Source organism: Mchenga conophoros, linkage group LG17 (genome assembly GCF_057382185.1).
Source record: "Mchenga conophoros isolate Kocher_MC1m ecotype Shallow Benthic linkage group LG17, M_conophoros_male_GT1.1, whole genome shotgun sequence".
Taxonomy (NCBI): domain Eukaryota; kingdom Metazoa; phylum Chordata; class Actinopteri; order Cichliformes; family Cichlidae; genus Mchenga; species Mchenga conophoros.
Genome location: NC_140542.1, coordinates 37,238,628 through 37,259,791, shown reverse-complemented (window position 1 = coordinate 37,259,791; position 21,164 = coordinate 37,238,628). Strand labels below are relative to the sequence as shown.

The 21,164-nt window shown below is 43.7% G+C and overlaps 1 protein-coding gene across 16 annotated transcripts in view; it reads left to right on the top strand.

The window, feature by feature from the left end:
• sox5 (SRY-box transcription factor 5) overlaps positions 1 to 21,164 on the top strand; it is a 247,642-nt gene that overhangs the window by 210,455 nt on the left and 16,023 nt on the right. For 12 of the 16 annotated variants that reach the window (XM_085250797.1, XM_085250799.1, XM_085250796.1 and 9 more), the window contains 3 exons: positions 8,201 to 8,327; positions 11,878 to 11,963; positions 20,108 to 20,272. In XM_085250797.1, the coding sequence (XP_085106923.1) occupies positions 8,201 to 8,327; positions 11,878 to 11,963; positions 20,108 to 20,272 (378 nt within the window). The remainder of the gene's footprint in view (positions 1 to 8,200; positions 8,328 to 11,877; positions 11,964 to 20,107; positions 20,273 to 21,164) is intronic. The other 4 variants (XM_085250804.1, XM_085250795.1, XM_085250805.1 and 1 more) reach the window with 1 other exon arrangement.

The window sequence follows — 21,164 nt, the reverse complement described above, 5'->3', positions numbered from 1 at the left end:
GCGTGCGAGTATGTCTGCGCGCGTGTCGGCATCACCCACAATAGCAATTTTGTGATTGTGATTGTTGCAGCTTTTCTATGCTCAGCCATCAGCATTTGGGGCCTGAATCAACGTTGACTTATAATGGTGACCCCTCCTCCTCTAACATACACTCATACAAAACCTGTGTAATCACTTAAAAATAGGTCGGTCTGCTTGGAAAAATCAAAAGTACTCTGTTGGCAGTATGTGCGGTTTAAGTGATTATTACATAAATCCAACTTGCTTGTCACACTGTCGGTGAAGTCCACTTTTCTGATGTTTATTCCATTGTGTCTAAGAGTGACTGTTAAAGGAATACAGCACCAGCTAATCAACCTAGATAATGGTAGCAAGTGTGAAAGAGAGACTCAGACAAGTAAAACCTTATTTTCTGATTATTTCAAGGCTGTTACGTTCTAAAGTACAAATAAACACACCCACCTCGGCACAGCTCTGCAGGAAAGTTCCACATTGTTGATTTTTGTACGACTGCAAACCCATAGAAACTATACTGTCCAATATGGCATCCTTGCTCTTTTTGTGCGTAGCTAAGCCCCTACCTGATTAACCTGGTTGCTACGACTTTTTTCCCCTTTTGAACAGAGGTTGATGCCAGAAACACTCTTAACACTGCAAAATAATAATAATAAAATGAGAATCCTCACACTCTCATACTGCAGGCCAAGTAGTACCCTGTGTTTAAAAAATAAATAAATAAACGTTTCAGTTGTAGATGTGATTAATATTGCGTGATATTTTTGAGTTGGGTGGTTGTTGTATGAGATACTTGTTTATGTTCTCGCTTCAAAGGAGATTTGTAAGGGACTTTCATCACCACCGAATCCTATGAAATGCAAAATCAATAGGCCTTTATTTAGTAATGGCCAAATCTTATCATGTGGTGTATAAAAGTGAATGTTAAATAGCCAGTAAAGTCAAATAAAACTGCAAAGTAATTCAAATTAAAAGTCCCTTTTGAATGTGAGCCTGGTCCTCGGCTTGAGAAAATGGGTGGGTTTATATATGTAACACTTAAAAATGGAAGTATTGTACTTTTGGGTCCATACACTGGAGCCTCTATTTTGGTCCAGGTGGCTTGGAACGAATAGCCCAGCCCTTTGTAAAGGCAGATGACACTGAATTTTAAGCTGAGAAAGCTGGGCTTTGTATCATAAAGAGACACCCTGTCCAAGAAAGCGCGCACACACACATACACACACACACTCCCTTTCCCCTGAGAGTTTAGCCATACACGGTTTGTGTGATAAGAAACCTTGTGATAGCATGTGTGTAGGACGTGTGTCTGTGTGTGTCCACGATACTGTGTAAAGCAGCTGTGTTTATTTGCTTTATGCGAATTAAATTCTTAATTGTCCGCGTTTTGTCTCTCTGACAAAAAAAGCGAGCACATGTTTGCGTCTGAGGAGTTCTCTGTGCCTTCTCCATGCGTTCGTTTCTTAACCCATGCGCTTGTGTGTGTGTGCGCGCGCACTACAGCTGTGTGTGTGAAGCCATAAACACGTCCGCTCATGATTCACTCCCTCACGACCCCGCCGAGACAAAGCTCTCTTTTCCCATGACTTTGCAACCTTTTCCCAAACAAGCGTCTCTCCATTGAACGGGCCCAACAATAGTTTCTCACAAGCAGGGGCAGCTGTAGGCAGCCTCGTTAAGAGAGACACACAATCAACAGGCGCTCATCACAGCAGCTCAAAACACTTAGACATCCACATATATGTTGCACACAACAAAGTATGCGAATACACGGACAAACATCCAAAATATACGCCTTCCCTTGCCCGTTCACACATATCACAAGCGGTCGTGGAGAGTGCTGCACACTCGCTCGATGATCAAACACACACTCGTCATCAAAGACTTGGTTGAGAAATACACTGCTTAATCATTCATGAAGAGATTGTCCACACAATCCCACAATACAATGGCCTGCCAGAGAGAGGGCACCAGGTTCAGTGTGTTCTGGTGTGTATGTACGTGTATGTGTGTTTTGTGTCTGTATGATAAGCCCCTTGTGATTGCATTTCCCCCTAACAAGGCTGAGTTCAGCTGTCCCTTCGTGTGTGTGTGTGTGTGTGTGTGTGTGTGTGTGTGTGTGTGTGTGTGTGTGTGTGTGTGTGTGTGTGTTTGTGTGTCTCCGTCCTTGGCTTTGTTAGACTTGAACCCCCAAAGGCCTGTGAAGAATGCTTTCAACCGTCCACTTGGAAGAGGTGATGAAATGAAACGAATAATCAAGCTCATGAAAAAGAGAGGAGAGTGACACACATCCTTCATGAAAAGAGGACAAATTATTTATTGTCCTTGTGTCTGCTTTCTTTTCTCTTTTTTTCCCTCTCAGGCTAGCGATATGCGTGTTAGCTTTCGCTATTTAGGCCAGCAGCACTCGCCGAATGCGGTGTAAGAAAGTTCATTTGCACAGACGGGCATAACAGCAGCAGAGGCTAATGGCATACAGTAGGAGCAGCACACGCACATGTGCACCTTCATTGTGTAGACGCTCATTAGTCTTCACAAGTCGGTGATTGGCTGTCTTCTCACTCTAATTGATTCTACCTGAAATGATCCATGATTTAGCATCACTTACAATCCATTAATTTTAATCATCCACTACATACACACACACTCTCCCTCACATTCACATTGTTTTACTTTTGAGTGAGCTGTCATACACTGTCCTAATCCTCAATCTTCCCTGGATGTAACCCTTACTTTTATTGTGATAAACCGTCTAAACCTAACCTTTAATTGAAGTCCTGACCGTACGTTATCTCTAACTTTGCCATAATCCTACACCAAAACCCCAAACATGACGAAACCTTTCCCTCTGGTTAAGCAGAGACCTTGAAAAACACCCTTTATGTTATACAACTTTGTGTTCATTCCAAGGGTTCAGTCTAACTTGTCCACACAGAAATTCCAAAACAGGAACATGTGTGAACATAAGGACGTACAAGACACACAAAAACACATGCACACACACTTTCCTACCCCCTGCTAGGGGCCTTCTTGTTAAGCTTGAAGGGGTGAGCACATTTTCTCGAACTTCCCTTTACTTTCCTTCTCGTCTCGTCTCATTCTAATTAAACGTCTTGTCTCCGAGGCTCCCCCCGGTGTTTGCCGGGGACGACTGTTGCTGCCGTGCGAGGAAGCGCGACAGGGATGAAAGCAGCTCACCTGCCGTGAGGCTCAGGGCTTACCTTGAGAACACGCACACATTTTTATAGAATTGCCAGACACAAATGCACAATATATATTGAAACAGAGGGATGAGAGAACACAAGTGTGGCCTGCCTAATGAATCAAAACTCACTCATGCAAAGCACTCACACACACACTTTCAACTGTGTCTGCTCCTGTAGCGCTGCCCCTGTGTGCTGTCTTTAATCTCATCAAGAATCACTACTGCTATAGGTCAAAGGCAGCAGAGCAGAGAGAGAGAAAGGAGAAAAAAAATCAGAAAATGAGTAAAGCCACCTGATGCTTTGACTGGTTTAAGAGAGCCCAGAATTGGCGGCGACAGCAGCTAACAAGGTCTCTATTAAGGCCATCCTACACTGGTAACTCTATCTCACATACACAAAGCTAAGTGTAATACCTGATGCAATCACAAGCACAAACTCCTGTCTCTATCTGTGTTTTTCATTGTTGGGAAGAGGCAGACAAAAACATTGAAAAACATTTATTGATTTCCACGCACACGGTGCAGACCATGAACGTAACACAGGAGCACCTCTGTAGTCTTTGCATAGGAGCAGCTAACCCAATTGGCTGTGTAATTATTTAATCACCCCCATTACACCGCAGCCAGTGTAATTTGTGTTTTCCTTACACAGTGTGTGTCAGCATGCACACACACGTATGCACTAATAAACTGGACTACAACCAAACAGCCTTTCCCACTGAGGCCCACCCTCTCGCTCTCTCTCTCACACACACACACACACACACGCTTTCTCAGGCACAGATATACCTGTGTGTGCATCCTGCAGTGGCACTGCCACCTGAACCATGCCCCTACATTCACAGCACACTGGCCTAATAGCCCACTGTCCATAGAAAGTTAATGGACTAATATTAAAAGCCAGCTCCCTCTCTCTCTCTCGGTCTCGCTCTCTCTCTCCAAATTAATTATTGGTTCTATCGCTCGCACATCCCCTCTTCAGCAATAGGTCATACAGGTCTTGCATTAATTGCCGGAGCATATGGTCGCCAACAGATTTTAGCTGTGGGACTCGCACTTTAGCGGGGGCTATTTTTTTCGCGCGCTCAGATGCGAGCCATATTGTGCGGCGCTGGCAGCTATTGTTCGGCGCATTAACTTCATAGAGCTAATTACTCCCCAATAATAACTTTACCTTGGAGTTTTTAGCGCAGCGCGTGCCAACCAACCTGTTTCGCACCCCATATGTTAATTAGCGGCCACATCTTCATTATGCCGCAGCGGCGCTTTAAGTTCAAGCTGTGCCGCCTGGCGCGTGGTGAACGCAGCCTCGACTCGCTGCCAATTATCCAACTCTTGCTCCCCTCTCCGTCTCTCTTCCTCTCACTCGTTCTCCCTCTCTTGTTCATTCTGTTCTCTCTATCTGCTGTTTATTTCCTGAGAAGTTGTCTCGCCAGGGTGAATTGTCAACTTCTCTCTCTCTTTCCGTTCCCTTTGCCCCTGTGAAATTTCTCGAGAAAAAGTTTCACACTTGTTCTTAATATATGTGATTTTTTTTCCCCTCCTTCTTCTTCTGCTTAGAGTAATTTTTTTCTTTGTTTTGCATTTAGCTTTCACTGATTAGAGGCATTTTTCAGATCCGGTTTCGTTTCAGGTTTCTGTTTTGGGTGTGGAGGTGGGGTTTGCAGATGAAAGCGGCAGCGCCTCTTATTCTCCACGTCAGCAGTAGCAGTGTGAAGATTTGTGTGTGTGTGTATTGTAGGTTTTCATGTTCGCTTTGGGCCTGATGTGAAAGAGAAGCTGAGGAGCGCATTATTCCCAAAGCTCCTGCTGTTTAAGATGTGCCTTTTCCTTCATGTGAGATCTGGAGATTGTCTGATAGATCCAGCCTTGCTCTCCCTCTCTCCTACTCTTACTTTCTCCCGCTTTTCTTTTTTTCCTTCTGTCAGCTCATCTTTGTCTCTGATTTTTATAGCACTCTCCCTCCCTCTTCTTCTTGTTGGTTTCAAAGTTTACGGTGTGATCACAAGGCAGAGCTCGTGAGTTGCTTTAAGGCATTATTGTATATTCAATATTAAATGGGAAAGAAAGCTCCTACAGTATCAGAGTGATTGATCCTCTGTATTATGTGATAGCCACTCCACAAACAAACACACTCTCAGTTTTTGAGTCCCTCGCTCAGCTTGCTGCGACCCACGTTTCCTGCTTTGTGTGGCTTATGAAAGTCGATAAGTGTGAGTGTCAGTGAGCACGTTAGGCGATTGCTGCTACTGATCGGCTCAGCAGCTGTTACACTAACTCAGCTACTATGAGAGCAACCTATGTATGGGAATTGTTCTCTATAAACCATTCCCCATCTCACTCTTGTCTCTGTTTCTCATCCCTTTGTTCTTCTTCCTCCTGATCTTCTTATCCCATTGTGATGACTCATACTGTACATAATGCGCAACAGTTCTGTAGGCTGATTAATGTCTGCCTATTGTATGCAGGCATATTGTTCTGAGATTTAGAAAAGGAGGGGATGATATAGAGGAGAAGGTAGCTTTTCTCTGGCGTTTTCATTGGCAAAGAAAGAAGCAAAGTCATGTGCAGACACTGAGTCACACAATATAGATATACTAGTGTGTGTATGTATAGTATATATGTGCTACATCTGCCTCAAACTTATCTTACTCTGCTCCTCTGCTCTCCTTCCCTCTCCTCCCTCCGGTATATTACAGCATTTCTAGCCAGCTCTACTCCAGCATATGTCCAATTAGGCCTGAAAGGCAAAGCAGAACTGTTCTGTCTGTGATTCGTCCCCGCAGGGGTCCTGTCCGAGCGTCGCTCTGGAACGCCTCCCCCTTCTGATCGTGCGTCGCAGGCGGCACGACGGTTTATGGTTAACCAAAATGGTGGAGTAATTATTGTTTTTGGTGTAAGGGGGGGAACAGGAGCTGCGCTGTGATAGTTTGATTACAGTGCTGCTGGCTGCCGCGTGCCGACACACACAGGAGCGGGAGGAGGGGGATGAGGAGGAGACACAGAAACACACGCACAGGAATTTACAGTACACTGTAAAATCACTGTTGATACTGAGCGACAGCCACTCTCTCTCTCTTTTTTTCTATTTACCTGTCTCAAACACTAACCACTTAAAGGGCTCACATTGCTGAGACATTACCCGATTGTACCGTGGCACCACCACCATTCTTTATGATTGTGCAGCCATTTCCTTCATTTCAGATCAATTTTCCACATCAGTCAGCTTTTACTCACCCATTATCCTATTCAGCCATTACCTTCTCTGGTCTCCTGGCAAAATAAGAGTGACAGAAGAAGAGGAAGAGAGATTAGTTGCAAAGAGGGAGCAAAGTGCTTTGCAACCAGACATGTGCAGGTCATGGGCCTTAAGACATTATCAGGGATTTGATTTAAGCGGGGAAGCCTCACAGTTTAACATGGAATCTTCAGGATGCCCGTCTTTCCTTTGCTTTTTTTTCTTTTAAATTGAACATAGCATTAGTTCTGGCAGGTTTCACGGTCAGCCTGAGGCAGCAGCCCTGGCAGATCAGCTGTTCTCATTGACAGTCACATCAGCTGATGGCTCAGCTAATAGCTTTCTGTGCATCGTATTTGCATATTTGAAAGCTGCATATCATCAGCCTGGTTGGTGTGGCCTCTGCAAGCCGCTGTGGAACCCAGCTTCACCTCCTTTCATCCCTTTTTAAACTCAGTCAGTGTCACATCTGTTACGTCACTGATGCCTATTCTGTTCTGAGCTACTCCTGAATTTAGTCTTTCCACAAATGCACAGGGAGGTCCCGGAACAGAGGCATACTGCCAAATACAAATTACTGCAGATGGAAAAAACAATCTTCCTTTTGACTGTAGTGGTCCTGACAGAAATCTGTTTATACTGTAAAACAGAAAAAGACATCATTAAAGGTATAGTTAAATTGACAGAAGCTGTGAAATTGTTAATTAAATATATTACACTTCCAAGACCTGCTTCTTGTACTTCTAATTTTATTTGAGTACAGTGTGGGCGCAGCATTGTTGTAATCTTGCCATTTAATATTCAAAAAACTGGTGGCCAATAAAAAAGGCAAACTGTATGCTTCTCGTTACTGAATAAAAACAACAAAGAGGGCAAGATGTGTCCTAGGGCTGGCTCAGAGGATTACGCAAGATTGTCGCATTATTTTTTTACATTCTGACTTTTTTTAGAACAATTTCACCATCTTTGCTTTGGGATGCTTTGCTGTCTTCATCTCGCGTTACACCTTAGCTATAGGTAGAAACTCTCCAGTATTTCCTTCCTTCTCCCACCTTTTTCCACTCTCCATGTCTTCCTCGCCTTATCTTCTCCTATCTTTCCTCTCAAACTGTCAGTCAGTCCATCACGCGCAAGTCTTTGTGTGTTGTTTTTGGCAGAACGCTGTTTAGTGCAACCATCTGTCTCCTACTTCTCTCTCCTTCTCTCTCTCTCCTGTCATCCCTGCCAAAGTCACCCATCGGAGGAGCTTCTTTTTCTTTTTCTTTTTTCTTTTTTTTTCTCCCTTCGTCTCCTTTTAAAATCCTGGAAACCTTATGAAGTCGTATGGCTCTCTGCCGACAGGCGCGCACACAGCGTTGTGTCTGTGTGTTTTGGTTGGTGGGAGGTTTGATGCAGGGAGAAGGGAAGAGAGCACTGTCTTCCAAATAAAACGAAAAGGCCAGCTGTTGTTAGAGTTTAGTGAACTGTCCTCGTGACGTGGCTTTTTGTGTTTGAAATGACATGATGCTCTCTTTACAGCCGTGTGTTCCGCATTGATTACATGCATACAGTGTATGTATATGAATGCATTTGATTGTGTCACTGTGCAAACACACCTTTATTTTCAGCATTGTTCATATCGCTCCCAGTGCATGCACACATGAAGAGCTGTACAAATGGACAGGTCGTAATGTTTATGCCTTCTCATTTCCCTTTCTTTTCCCCCTTTTCCTCCCCCCTTGTTCTTCCCCCTCCTTCATCAGCAGGTCCAGGGCCAACTCCCTCCACTGATGATTCCTGTCTTTCCCCCAGACCAGCGAACTCTTGCGGCAGCTGCGGCCCAGCAGGGCTTCCTAATGCCCCCTGGCTTCAACTACAAGCCTGGCTGCAGTGAGTGGCATCCGTGCGCGCACACACATGCTGTACATTCATGAATAGGTGCAACTTTCAGAGTAGCTTTTATGTGTGATGTTTCACATGTTTTTCACCAAGCAAGCAAGGTAGAGTCCTACCATTTTCCCACACAAGGAGTCTGGTTGTTTCCCAAAAGACGAGCTCGCCCCTATAACAACATCTCCCTCTTAATAGAAAAACCAGTCCAAATACACCCTTCCTGTTTACACTCTCTTTATCTCTCTCTCCCTCTCTCACTCAGTCCTTTTGGCTCCTTCCTTTTGTCTTGTCTATTTTTTGATGTATAAAAGCAACAAAATGAAGGCGTCCTGCAGAATTTTTTTTTTTTTTTTTGGCTATCACGCTCCGGCTGTGTGGCAATGTGTTGTTTACCATGATAGAGAGAGAGAGAGAGAGACACAGAGATGGGGAGAGAGAGAGGAAAAAAGGAGAGGTTGGTGCTTGCCAGGGGATGCTGAGAATAAATGCACAGTGGGGGGGGTTAGCAGAAGGGGGGGGAGGGAGGGTGGTAATGTGACCTGCCCCAGGTTCTCCTCACATTAACACGGGACGCAGCCAGAACATGTTTCCAAAGCAGCCCCCACACGCGTGCGCGCACACACACGTCCAGACAGCCAGAAATGGCTTTGTGGAATTGCAAACACACACACACAAATCAGACACAAATATGTAAGTGTGCGCACAGGCTCGTGCATACTCCCCCCCACCCCACCCCACTTAGAGTTTCACAGCTTCCCAAACAAGTCCATTCCATTTTAATTAGTGCCATCTTCACCCACGCCCACTGCCCACGTAAATACCCTGTCAAGTAGTGGGCTTGTCTTTTCACTGCCTCAGCCAACTTCAACCGGACTGGCACACTGCGGCAGGCCAAGCCGCCCCTGAGAAAACTCTCTGGCAACTTTCGAAGTTGTTGTGAGTCGATGTAGTTTGGTGGTGAAGCTCTAAATAGGACATGTGTAGCATTGTGCGCTGACATATTCTCACGGCGCTTCGCAGTTTGGAAGACAAGAATACATTTTATTTGCACAGTATGGATTTCTGCGCATTCCAAGCCTCTCCTGTTTAAGCACTTGAACAGTAACGCAGTCTTTTTTCACGCTGCAGTTTAAGAAATCAGCTAGCGTCTTCGAGGGAGGATAACGAATAAATAAGTGCAAAACATACCTGCGTTTATGGTTGTAACTTTTTGAAAAAAGCTGGAAGCTTAATTCCAGCTATTTTTAGGGTAGCTTTGCATGAACAACAGTTCAAAATACTCTTCTTTAATCTGATACTAAACCTTGACGCTGCCCCTCAATTCATCCACAGTCTGAAACGTGCCAGTTTAGATTTTCTTCCTTAAACCCAGATGGGCCCACACTTTCAAACAGAAGCTTTGAGCAGAAGCTGGGTGGCATTTCTGTGCTTGAGTCTGGAGGAGAGGCTGAGATGACCATATCAAAGATCTTTGATCTAATGTTTACTCTTTATGATATCATATGGATCAAAACATGTCTGAGTGTGCAACTTCATACTAAGAGATCACTTTGTTATTTGAAATTTTGGCCATGTTTTATATCTTTAACTTTCAGAGTAAACAGGAAAAACCTAAAACTTTGGCCTAAATATGCTGTTTCCCGCTCTAAAGTTTGACAAACTCTGTTTTATTTGTTTGTTATTTGGAGATGAGACTAAAGTGATTCAAAGGGTGTTTTAGAGATGAGTAACCTAAACTAAACATCCCAAGTTCAAAACACAGGTTTTTCTTTTCAAAAGTTAAGTCTGAGTAACTTGAGAAATTGTTCAGAACAAAGTAACACAGAAAGCTTTACTCTGTATGGTAAGAAAACTGCATCGTCTCACTGTTGCTTTCATGTTGAAAGATTCTATAATACCTCTTTAAAAATAAAAAATGTGCAAAATTGTAACATCAAAGTGTCACTGATAATGTTTTTGTATATATCACTTGCCCTCATCCATCTCCCTCATTCGTCTGTTTGTCAGTGAGAAATCTCAGCCTCGTCCGCCTAGGTCGCTGTCCTCGAGCCAAGAGCAACATGTTTGCTTTTCTCTGTCCTTCTCCCTTTTGTTACAGCGACCCCCAGGAGGAGCATAAATATCCACTGGGCTCATGTTTGTCCAGGGAGCAAGGAGAACAGACCAATCTCCTAGAATACACAGTCCTGAAATAATTCTTTAATCCCTCCTGCCCTCCTTCCCAACTGGACAAAGGAATGTCTCAGCTTTGCTTTCACCCTCTTTTTTTCTTTTTTGTGTGTGTTATTTTTAAGAGTGAAGATATATGGGAAAATATGTTGTAAGGAAAGTCTGGCTTGTGCCAAGCTAGGACACAAAACGTACACGGGCAAATACACACAATAGATAGAGCCAAGAGGCTGATCACTGTGCTCAAGGTTCAGGTCAGAAATGCAAGGTCAAGCACTGAGAAGCTTCTCGAGTTTTCTTCAGATGAAAGAAGTTTCCTGGATTTAGATATCAGCACAAAAGCCCGATCTCGTCCACCAACTCCTCTTTAGTTAGAGAGCAAGTTCAAATACACATCGGAGCTTTCAACCAGCATGTTTGCACAATATGACCATAATTAAACACCGTATCCTCTTCTTTTCTCCCTTCTGCTCCTCTCGCTGCTATCCCTCACCCTCCACCTTCTCTTTCCTGTTATCTCTGACCTTTCTGTCCCTCTTTTTCTTTCTTTCTCTCTCTCTGAGTAATTACAGTGCAGCCTATCTGCACTTACTAACTAATAATCCAAACTCGCCCCTTTCTCCCCTTTCTTTCTCCACCTCGCTTCTGTCATCTCTTCCGCCCTGTTCATCCATCTATCTCTTGATTTATCACTCCTGACAGAAGGGCGAGAGAGGGATGAAGGAAAGGAAGAGACAAAATGGAGAGGTAGCGAGTAACTTGTGAAGAAGGCACCAAGAAGGAAAGAAGCAAAGGAGAAGAGTGAGGGGAGCAGTGAAAGCAGCGCTGTGTCCACAAAGCAGGAGAACAGACAGTTGAGGGGGGAAAAGGGAGAGCGGAGAACAGCAATCGGCAGTCGCGGCTCTTAATTACGGTGCTGGGGCCGGCTTTATCAGAATCCCTTCACCTCACTGCTCTTTGTCAGGGGGTATTAAGGAGGAGGACACACAATCAGGCTTTTCATTAGGGCCTTACCGGCAGCGGACACAAAGGATGGCTTTAACAGCTGCAGAAAGGGACTCAGGTGGCAGCGGTGGTGGTGGTGGGAGAGAGGGTTTATGGGGGAGAGGAGAGAGGGAGCAAGAGACTAAAGCGGGATGAGAGGGAGGAGAAAAACAAAAGGATGAGGGGAAAGAGTGAACAAGAGAGATGGAGGCTGATAGGAGAGGAAAATGGAGACGTGGGTGGAGAAGGGGTCACAGAGCCATCCTAGTCTAACAGGGGGGAGGTGGAGAAATTGAGGATAAGGTGCCATTGGTGTGTAAAGTGCTCGAAAGCAGTCATTGTTTTTAATTTGATATTTCATTTTATATAGAAAAAATGTGATTCTTGTCTTCAGGTGACCCCTACCCTCTCCAGCTCATCCCCACAACGATGGCTGCTGCTGCTGCCGCCACACCAGGTCTGGGACCCCTACAGCTCCAGGTAAGGCTATAGCACCTACAGTTGAGCTCTCAGAAATAAACGTAGGGGCCAGAAACATAAAAATGACTTCCAGGAGTAGCCACAAACCTTCAGATATATCACAGACGTTTCTCTTCTCACTGGGATGATGCCATTGTGAACAATTCCCCTAACCCTGACAGTGTTCACACCACATTCTGCTGCTCACTGAGCTAGACAAGACCACAAACACAGCCACAGGGGGGGGATGCGCAGCTGTCACTTTCAGCCAAAGTGTTGACACCAAAGTGATCCCACAAAAACATGATCTTTAAGATCAGCGCTCAGGAAAGAAAAGCACACACAAACAGAGAGATGTGACAAATGTAAGCGTAGCCCTCGGCTTTGTCCTGTGATAGGGAGCAAATGTGGTTGATGCAGTTCAGTGGGAGCCGGCATGGAGAGCAGAGCACAGAAATATTCAGATTGGCTGTCAGAGGTAATTTGGGGGTGATGCTGAAGACATTTCAATCTCCCTTTACAGCACAGACTTTACCGAAGGCTCTGAATAAACCAAAAGAGGGATATTTCTAACCTAAGGAATAGGTTTGGATCACTGTACTCAAGCATGCCTTTAAAATGAAGTGTCCAAAACTTTTCGCATCACAAACCAGAAGTCAAAGCATTAAATCATTCTTCAATCAATCATTCTTCATTTTATCTGTTTCGGAGATGTTGACCAAACAAAGGAAACTATGACAAAGTTGAACCCAGGATTTAAGGGGCAGCTTACATCTACATGCACCTCAGGGGACTCTGTGGAAAGCAGGGCAGAGATGAGAGAGAGTTAAATAGGAAAGGTAAAACACAGGTGGGAAAACAAGCTGACATCTGTTATCCAGCTTAAAAGGAGGATGAGATTCGTGCTTTTCCTCTGTGTGTATGTAAAATAGGTGCCCCTATGGCGGCCACTTATGTAATCTTGACCACTGTCTGCCCTCACACGACTAGAACTCAGAGATCCACGTCGGCTTTGGGCCCCCCTCTCAGAGGGGTTAAGAGCTTGCACTGGCATCCTCTCACTCGCCTGTCTGAAACACATTAAGCACTAGTGCAGGGCTCACCCTCAGTACACTTGGCCACCTGTGTACATCTGAGAGAAACAGCTGCATTTGACACACATGTTTTCATGTAGTTCTCCACGTCTTTTCACTTACACACAAGGGGAATGATGAGAAAATATGGGTTAAAGGTCAGACAGAGGGTGTGTAATATATTTGCACCTGTCAGCCAAAACGTGCAGCTCCATATGCTAGACACTACAGGGAGAATAGAATAGCTGTGTAACTCTATCATGGAGAACGGACCCCGCTGTCGTCACTGATTTCATTATTGCTTGCGCGCCTGTGTGTGTGTGTGTGTACGTTTGTGTTTAGCCCCAGAATAATTTTCTCTGTCTGTTATCACTGCCTCAATCTAGCTGTCCATATGTTCGACTGTGTTCAGACTCACTCAAAATCTCCAGTCGAACAGCTTTGTCCACCTTGCAATCGGACACACACACACAAGCAGGGAGGGGCAAAAGAACACAACAAGTGCAAAAAAAAAAAAAAAAAAAGGAAAACCCATCTCACTCAGTCAGATTTCTTTCTTCCAATCCTCCAAGAGAAATACACATCCACATGCACGCTCACACAAACGCAGGCGCACGTTGAGATTAAGGCTTTGTCACAAAGAAACGGATTTGCCAGGGCTAACACAAGTACAGATGTCTCAATGTGGATGGATTTCCTTTGGGATTGTCTCTGCGCCCTCATTTGATAAGGAGGTGTTTCTGTCGCCCAGACGAGACATGACAGTTAGCTCGGCCCCCGGGTCGCCACGGCAACACAGCGGTTTGGCGGGGAAGACACGAGTGAACCCATTCAGCCGACACGCATACACAAATGAAGACAGAAAATGAAAGATTTTCAGATACAATGGACAATAAACTAAGGTGCATTCAGGGGAACATGCAGACATGCCCACGGGTGTGTTATTTCAACATGTGGGCTGGACTTGAACCACACACACACACAAACATAGTGATTACAGTTTGTACACACGCTTCTCACATATGCTACACTTCCCGTGCGCCTGGGGTCTAAGGTTTAGTCTTCAACAATATGAAGAATCTATATTTGTTGTCCAAATTGAATTAAATTCAAATCCAATATATTTTGATTTGAAAAGGAGTTAAAGGGCTTTTTTGACAGTCCATAAAGAGCCTTTCTTATCTTAAGCACTATTGATCCGGTTTAGGTCGTTAACTTTGGTATCACAGCACATCTGACTGACTCACTTTGGGGAAAGTGGTATATTATATACACCCACTGATACAATATAGGATCAAAAACTGCATTTGGTACCTTGCTGGTTCAGTTTGCTTAAATTAGTATACCTGGCAATTTTATACATCCCTCTTAATTTTCTGCTAATAAATGACTGAAGTTATTGTTTAAAAACAGCAGCGGCTCCTGTACAAGCAGCTTGCATTGATGAAACTGTAAGCAGTATAGTCTGAGCTATGGATATTCTTCCTTTTCCAGTGTATAGGTGCAGTATTTTTTTTTTTGCTCACTCACTTATTTGCCTATGCAGGCATGAATACTTCCTTTAAATACACTCATATATTAAGCTTCTCTATGTAGCTCACACTTTGAGCAGTTGCTAATGTGATTTTTTTTTTTATTGCTGATAAAGCTGTTAGAGGAGAGCTGTAGTCTAACTGGGCAGTTGTGTTATTAAGCTGTCTGTGTAGGAACAACAGCCACAGAGAAACTGTTCAGCTGTTACTCTATGTAACTCTAGTTTTATGAGTATGAGTGTAGCCTCTAATAGGCTTCACCACTGGTTGTCTTGGGTGGCCAGCTTTTAGTCTGTCGTGGCTGTGGTTACCCCTTGGCTCCACTCCTTGTCAAGTGCCAAAACACAGAACCCCACAATCTTTTGTTGGCACGTTATCAACTAACACCTCTGTCTTTTATGTCCTATTTTCTGTGACATAGGACTCTGCAAACCCACTAAAATGTAAAAAAACAAACATATTTGTAATTTAAAGTTAGAGAACTGTTAAATTGATGAATTCTCCCTTAAAGTCCATAATATGAACAAGAATGTTACTTTGACACAATCCTGCATAAAGTTAGTTGTCAGGCAGTCAGCTCATATAAGCTGATAGCTCCGTTTTTATACATTTTTATGCATCCAAGTGGCAAAGTTTACACAGGGCGCAGTATTTGCTTAAACTTGCCCACATTTCCTGCACAACTGGAAGCCGCTTTGCGACCCACCTCCACCACAGCTCCTCCGTTCACACTGTGTGACTTCATCTGTGGTCATTAATGCCTCCTCTGTTCTGTATGAGGGTCCTTTTGCTGCTCTAAACAGAGTACAGCCTTACAGCCAAATATAAATAATCGCAGATAAAAAAATGTTTTTCTTTTGACTAAAGTGATTCTGACTGAAACTTCTTTTGTGACAGTTTTTTTTTTATTTCTGTCATCGCAGAAATCTCAGTCCTATTTGGAATCTTGTTCCTTGCAGCTGATAGACTGTAGATACGAAGCAAGAAATCAAGTTTGGAATAATGGCTTAATCTGTGTGTATCCAATGTGCACACAGAAAGAAAGAAGACCGAAAGAAAACCTTTCAAAAGCACAGTGTCGACATAAGTGCAGTTCTTAGAAAAATGTATTAAACTCAATGATTTTAAAGCTTTTTTTCTATGTTTGAACCGTCCTCCATAGAAATCAACAGAGTGGCTCTTAAAGTCAATAGAAGCTTAACACTGAATCCTCTACAGAAGCTTTTCAAGGCAGTGGAGGCTTTGGAGTGTACAAGGTTGGCATTTAGCATCTTAATCTGTGGGATGAGTGTGACATTGTGCATTAGAGCATGTTAATCTGGCTCCCTATTGACCCTTGATATCATTGATATCATCCACATCACACAAATGGACTGAGAAGGACAGACAGAGAATTGAAAAATGAAAAGAAAATCCACTTATCCTGGTGAGGGAGAGAGAGAGATTTGAGGTAACGATGAAAAGGCAAAAGTACCAGAGGATGATCAGCTGAAAGGATAAACAGAGAGAAAAAGAGATGAGGGAACGGAGGTAAGCACTGGAATAAAGTGTGTTTGTGCGCAACAAAGTGTGTGTGTGTGGCGTGGTATAAAGAGGGTCAATGGCATGGGTCAGGCATCATATGGAGAGGCAGATGTTGGAACATATTGTCCTGGATTACCGCACTGTACACCGGAGACATAGATGGACGAACAACGGATAGGCGGTTAGAGGGAGGAGGGGAGGGGGAAAGAGGAACAGATGAGAGAGGTAAACGAGAAATCAATCGCGCAAGTCGTTTTTTTTCTACAAAACCTTATCTGGAAGGAAGACAGATAGCAACACAGCAGTTTTCTCAGATGCTTCAGTGTTGGAGGTGCTGAGAGATTTATTTTTGAGATTGCACTGTGAGCCCGTGAGCAGCAGGGATAGCAGATAAAACTTCTGAACCCTTAAGAGAAAAATAGATTTTTATAGAAAATAGAGTTCATAGAAACATTTTGGTGTATAAGTCCCACGTACTTTGAGCGGCAGTTTTTATATTCCGGCTTTAAATTCTGGTGAAATTACAAAATAAAGTATAGACTGCATTGTTGAGAAATTTTTCACTTTAAGTAACCCAGCGATGTTAAAGTAAAAGCTAAATATTGGTTATTTCGTTCTATTCAATACTTTAAAGAGAGCACAAAGAAAAAGAAATAGCCAAAATACTTGAGATGTTTGCTGTCAAGGTTTAAAGAAAGCATTGTAGTTATTTTATTTAAACTTGACCACTATATTGTGGTGAAGTAATCTCTCTGTGTGGGTTGTTTTTATTCAGTTTATTGTAGTTCAATCTCACATAGGTTTCCAAACAAGAACAAAGGCTCGAAAGCAAAATCGAAGAAGAGGTTGATAAGACGTAAAGATCGGACAGCGTTTGTGTCAGACGCTTCTGACTCATTATCAGTTTTACCGAGGCTTGTCTTCTTTTTTTTGCCTCTAAGTACCAAAACAACCCACAAGTGGGGGTGAAAAAAACACGCTTAGATAGACAGAGAAGAATCCATTAAGATCTATACAATAGTCCTCATGTCCATGTAAACAATAGAGCTCAGACCGCTCTGAGGCGCCCGCGTACTCGGACAACAAAGATGAGGCAAGCTTGTAATCTGTCTAAGGCTGCAGATTATTGACCAAGATTCACAGACACACACAGATCCCCAGTGACTAAGCTGACAAGAGAAACAGCAAAACAAGAGAATGGACACAGCTTATTGTGTGTGTCAGGGAAGATGCACACAAGATAGTGTCAGTACTACTAATACCACAGAGTGACCCCATGTTTTCAGTCAGAGAACACCAGCAGTCTCCCATCACCTCCCCACCTGATGTCAGTAGAGGTCGGGCTACACACAGACACACACACAGACACACATGTAAAAATTCTATTGACATATTACTTGTTTCACATTAAGGGATTAGGGACATAAATAGGGAAGGGCTGTACAGCTCAGCAGTGTGCCTGGGTTGTGAGTGACATTTCAAATTCCTTAGTCTCATCCTGCAATTGCACCCCCTCCCCAATCTGTGTGTGTGTTCACTCCTCTAGTCACCCCAGGGGGCTTTGCGCTGTCACTTCCTGTTTGTTGACATGTATGTCGTTGTGGCTACGCTCTGGGCACGCTCCACAGTGCCTCTGCCCTCTGTACCGTGTGTGTGTGTGTGTGTGTGTGTGTGTGTGTGTGTGTGTGTGTGTGTGTGTGTGTGTCATTGCTCGCCGGCCCATTGAGCAGGCTTTGAGTGACGGGAGCTGGCCTTGTAATGGAACTCAATTCACTCCGTAAATAAAGAGGCCTTTGAACCACTGGTCCGAATATGGCAGGACACACATACACACACAGACACACCGCCTGTGGTCCACTCGCCGGGGGGGTTTGGCTAGCAGGGAAGGGGGGGGGGGGGGGGGGGGGGTGAGGGGTTTTCATGCTCGGCTGGAAGTCCACCCCCACACCACCCGCCTTCCCCTCCTTTGCAGGAGCTACAGTACAGCTAATTGAAGAGCAATGAACAAGCACCGGCTGATCTGATCTCAGCGAGCTGGTCAACTGTGCCGCGTCCATGGAACTCACAGCAGCAGCAATACATCCAGTGCACATTATGTACCTCAATCATGCACTTCACTCATGTTTGAGAAATCTATACAGATACTCATCAGAGAAGAAATACTTGCTTATGTGTATTTTACACTTACAAGAGACTACTCAGGAGCAAACAGTAAAGTGTGAGAGCCTTACACTTTAGAGTGAGTGGGGGGGGCAAGGCTCTCAACAGTCAGTGAAAAATGTGGATTGCCCTTTTTTTCCCTCCATAACTCCAAAGTGTTTATCAGGGATGAAGTTACTTTTCACAGTATTTTTGATTTATTTATTTATTTTACCTCTGAATGCAATTCTTGGAATGGCAGGTATCTGTTTTAGAGTGAAATTACAAGTTTAGAAAATCAATAAAAGTAATAGAAAAAGATAGAGAGAACTGTCGTAGAAAACATGCTTTTGCGTTGCTGTTGAATTGTTGGACAGTAAATATTGTACTATTTGAATGAATGGCAGTCATGAAGAGATTATTTCATATTCAAATATGAGATTCTTCCAAAAAGTATGCCGCTGTGCAAGTGTGTGTGTGTGTGTGTGTGTGTGTGTGTGTGTGTGTGTGTGTGTGTGTGTGTGTGCGCGCACGCCAACAGTTTGAATGTCTCTGTTTTTTTCCCCCTTGGTAAAGAGATAAATGTCTTACTTTAAGATAGCAAAGAGGAGAAGGAGCTAATGTGGCTGTCAAGCGAGATAGAGTGAGGTACAAATGGACAGAGAGAGAGAAACAGCAGTGACAGCATCTCTTCCTTGTCCATTTGCATAAACAGGCCTTTGTTTGACGCCGGTGGCCGGCAGCCAAGCACCAACAGAAGGACGGAAGTTAAACTAAAAAAAAAAAAAGGATGGTCTTCTTCCAGAAAAATATTCCACCAGAAATAAATAATAACAATTATAACTATTCAAAAAAAGAAAAGAAAAGAAAAACAACACATCAGTTACTTCGTGCAAAAACAACCATTATGTTGCTCTTCAGAGGAAGCACTAACAATTCAGAGGAACACAAAACCAGCGTCTTAGAGATTTGTATTAGCCAACATGAAAGTAATTGAGCTTTGCGGGATGATTTTGAGCAGAAAGACAGAAAGAGGCATTTATGAATATTGAAGCTTCGTCCAAGTTGTGAATATTATGCTGTGTCTGTTGCTGTGGAAATACTGGCCAGAGACTGTTTTGTGTGATACAATGCTATTGCATAAATATCCCAGAGTATGTTCGCACCATCGCAGCTCACACCATAATGCTTTTATTTAATTGGAAATTAATTAAATACATAAATAAGAATAACGAAAACAGTGTTTTGGTTTTTTTTGCCTCCTACTGTAGTTATTGAATCAATTTATCTTTATTTTAAACCTATTTCACGACATTTGCGTCTGTTTTTGCATCTTATTGTCGACGCATTAAAAACATCACAGGGCCACTAGACACTCCTGGCATGTCCCATCTGGCATGTAGCGTCACAAATTTCTCTCCTTCTCCATCATCACTTTTTTTTTTTTTTTACCTTGAGCAAGAGCTGGGCTCGCCATCGTGACCTCGATAGGCAGAGTGTTTGCCTTTCTCCCACGATGCACCTGGAGGGGACATGGCCGTCTTGAGGCCTGTCAGAGAGGCTGTTAGCGCTTCTCCCATGGGGTGGGAGGGGGGCTGACAGTGGAGATGTCCCACTCTATCTTTCTGTCACACAAACAGAGGCCGGGCCACTAATGGCCTCTTCTTCCAGAGCTTTTTAGCCGCCTTTTTCTTTTCTTTTCTTTTTTTTTTTTTGTGGTCTTGACTATTCATTTATTCATGTCATCCTTTCTTCTCCTTTTTTTCTCCTCCTCCTCCCCTCTCTTTTTACCCCCTCTCTTCTCCCTTTCTTGCTGTCCCACCGACCCAACTCTTGCCTCTATCCTGTCTCCCCCTCCCGTCCCTGTCTCTCTACCTGTCTCTCTCTGACCTTGCAGCAGTTGTATGCTGCTCAGCTAGCAGCCATGCAGGTTTCCCCTGGGGCCAAGCAGCATGGAGGCAGCCTTCCTCCCCAAGCCAACCTGGGCACGCACTCGCCACCCACCAACACACATTCACAGAGTGACAAGGTCCGCAGCTCCCCGCCACCAAATAAAACCAAGGTAAGAAAGAAGAAATGTAACATATCTGTGTGTGTGCGCATGTTTTTGTGGTTTGAAAGCTGGCTAACAAGGTTTCTTCGTCAATAACGAGCACGACTTCATGAATGTTTAAAAAAAAAAAAATCCACAGCTTAGAAAATAACATTTAATTCCTGAAGTTTTTAATTAGCAATCACATCTGCTTTTCAAATTCCTGTCTCTGATATCATTAAAGTGTTATTTTTCGACAAGTTTGCAAGAAAGCTGTCAATGGAATATTTCAGCTTTCTGTCTGTGGAAGTATTTTCCACAAGTTTTATTTTCTTAATTCAGCATCAGTCTCTATTTCTTTAAAAAAAATTCTTGATGGTAGTTGAAATATTCTTACTGCTTGGAGTAAATTCTTCCAGTTCATTCAGGGGAGAAAAAAAAATCCAGTCAATTAATGCTCAAAAAGGCTTTAACAGCCTAATTACTCGAACTGCGCACACGCTGGCCTTTCCAGTGTGACCACGCTAGCTGAGAGTGAATGACTTCCAGTGCATGAGCTGAAAAATGTGTTCCCGAGTGTCGCAAACACATTTTTATGTTTTTTTTTTCTCTTATCAAACAAGTGCCCCAAGCAGCGATCTGCTTCTCATTCTATTCTCATTCTATACCTTAGTACAACTTGGTCCTCGATCAGTTCACCTCAAACACCAAAGGTTGATCAGAAACTTCCAGCTGGTATCTGGTCGGAATTCAGGATGTATTGGTGCTTCTGCCGTTTTCTCGGCTGGCTGCCCAATAGGGGCGAGGAGAAGCCTTGTGACCATCCAAGTGGAATTCTATGAATATCTGGTTGGCCATTGGGACACATACCACCTCTCTCACACACACACACACACACACACACACACACACACACACACAC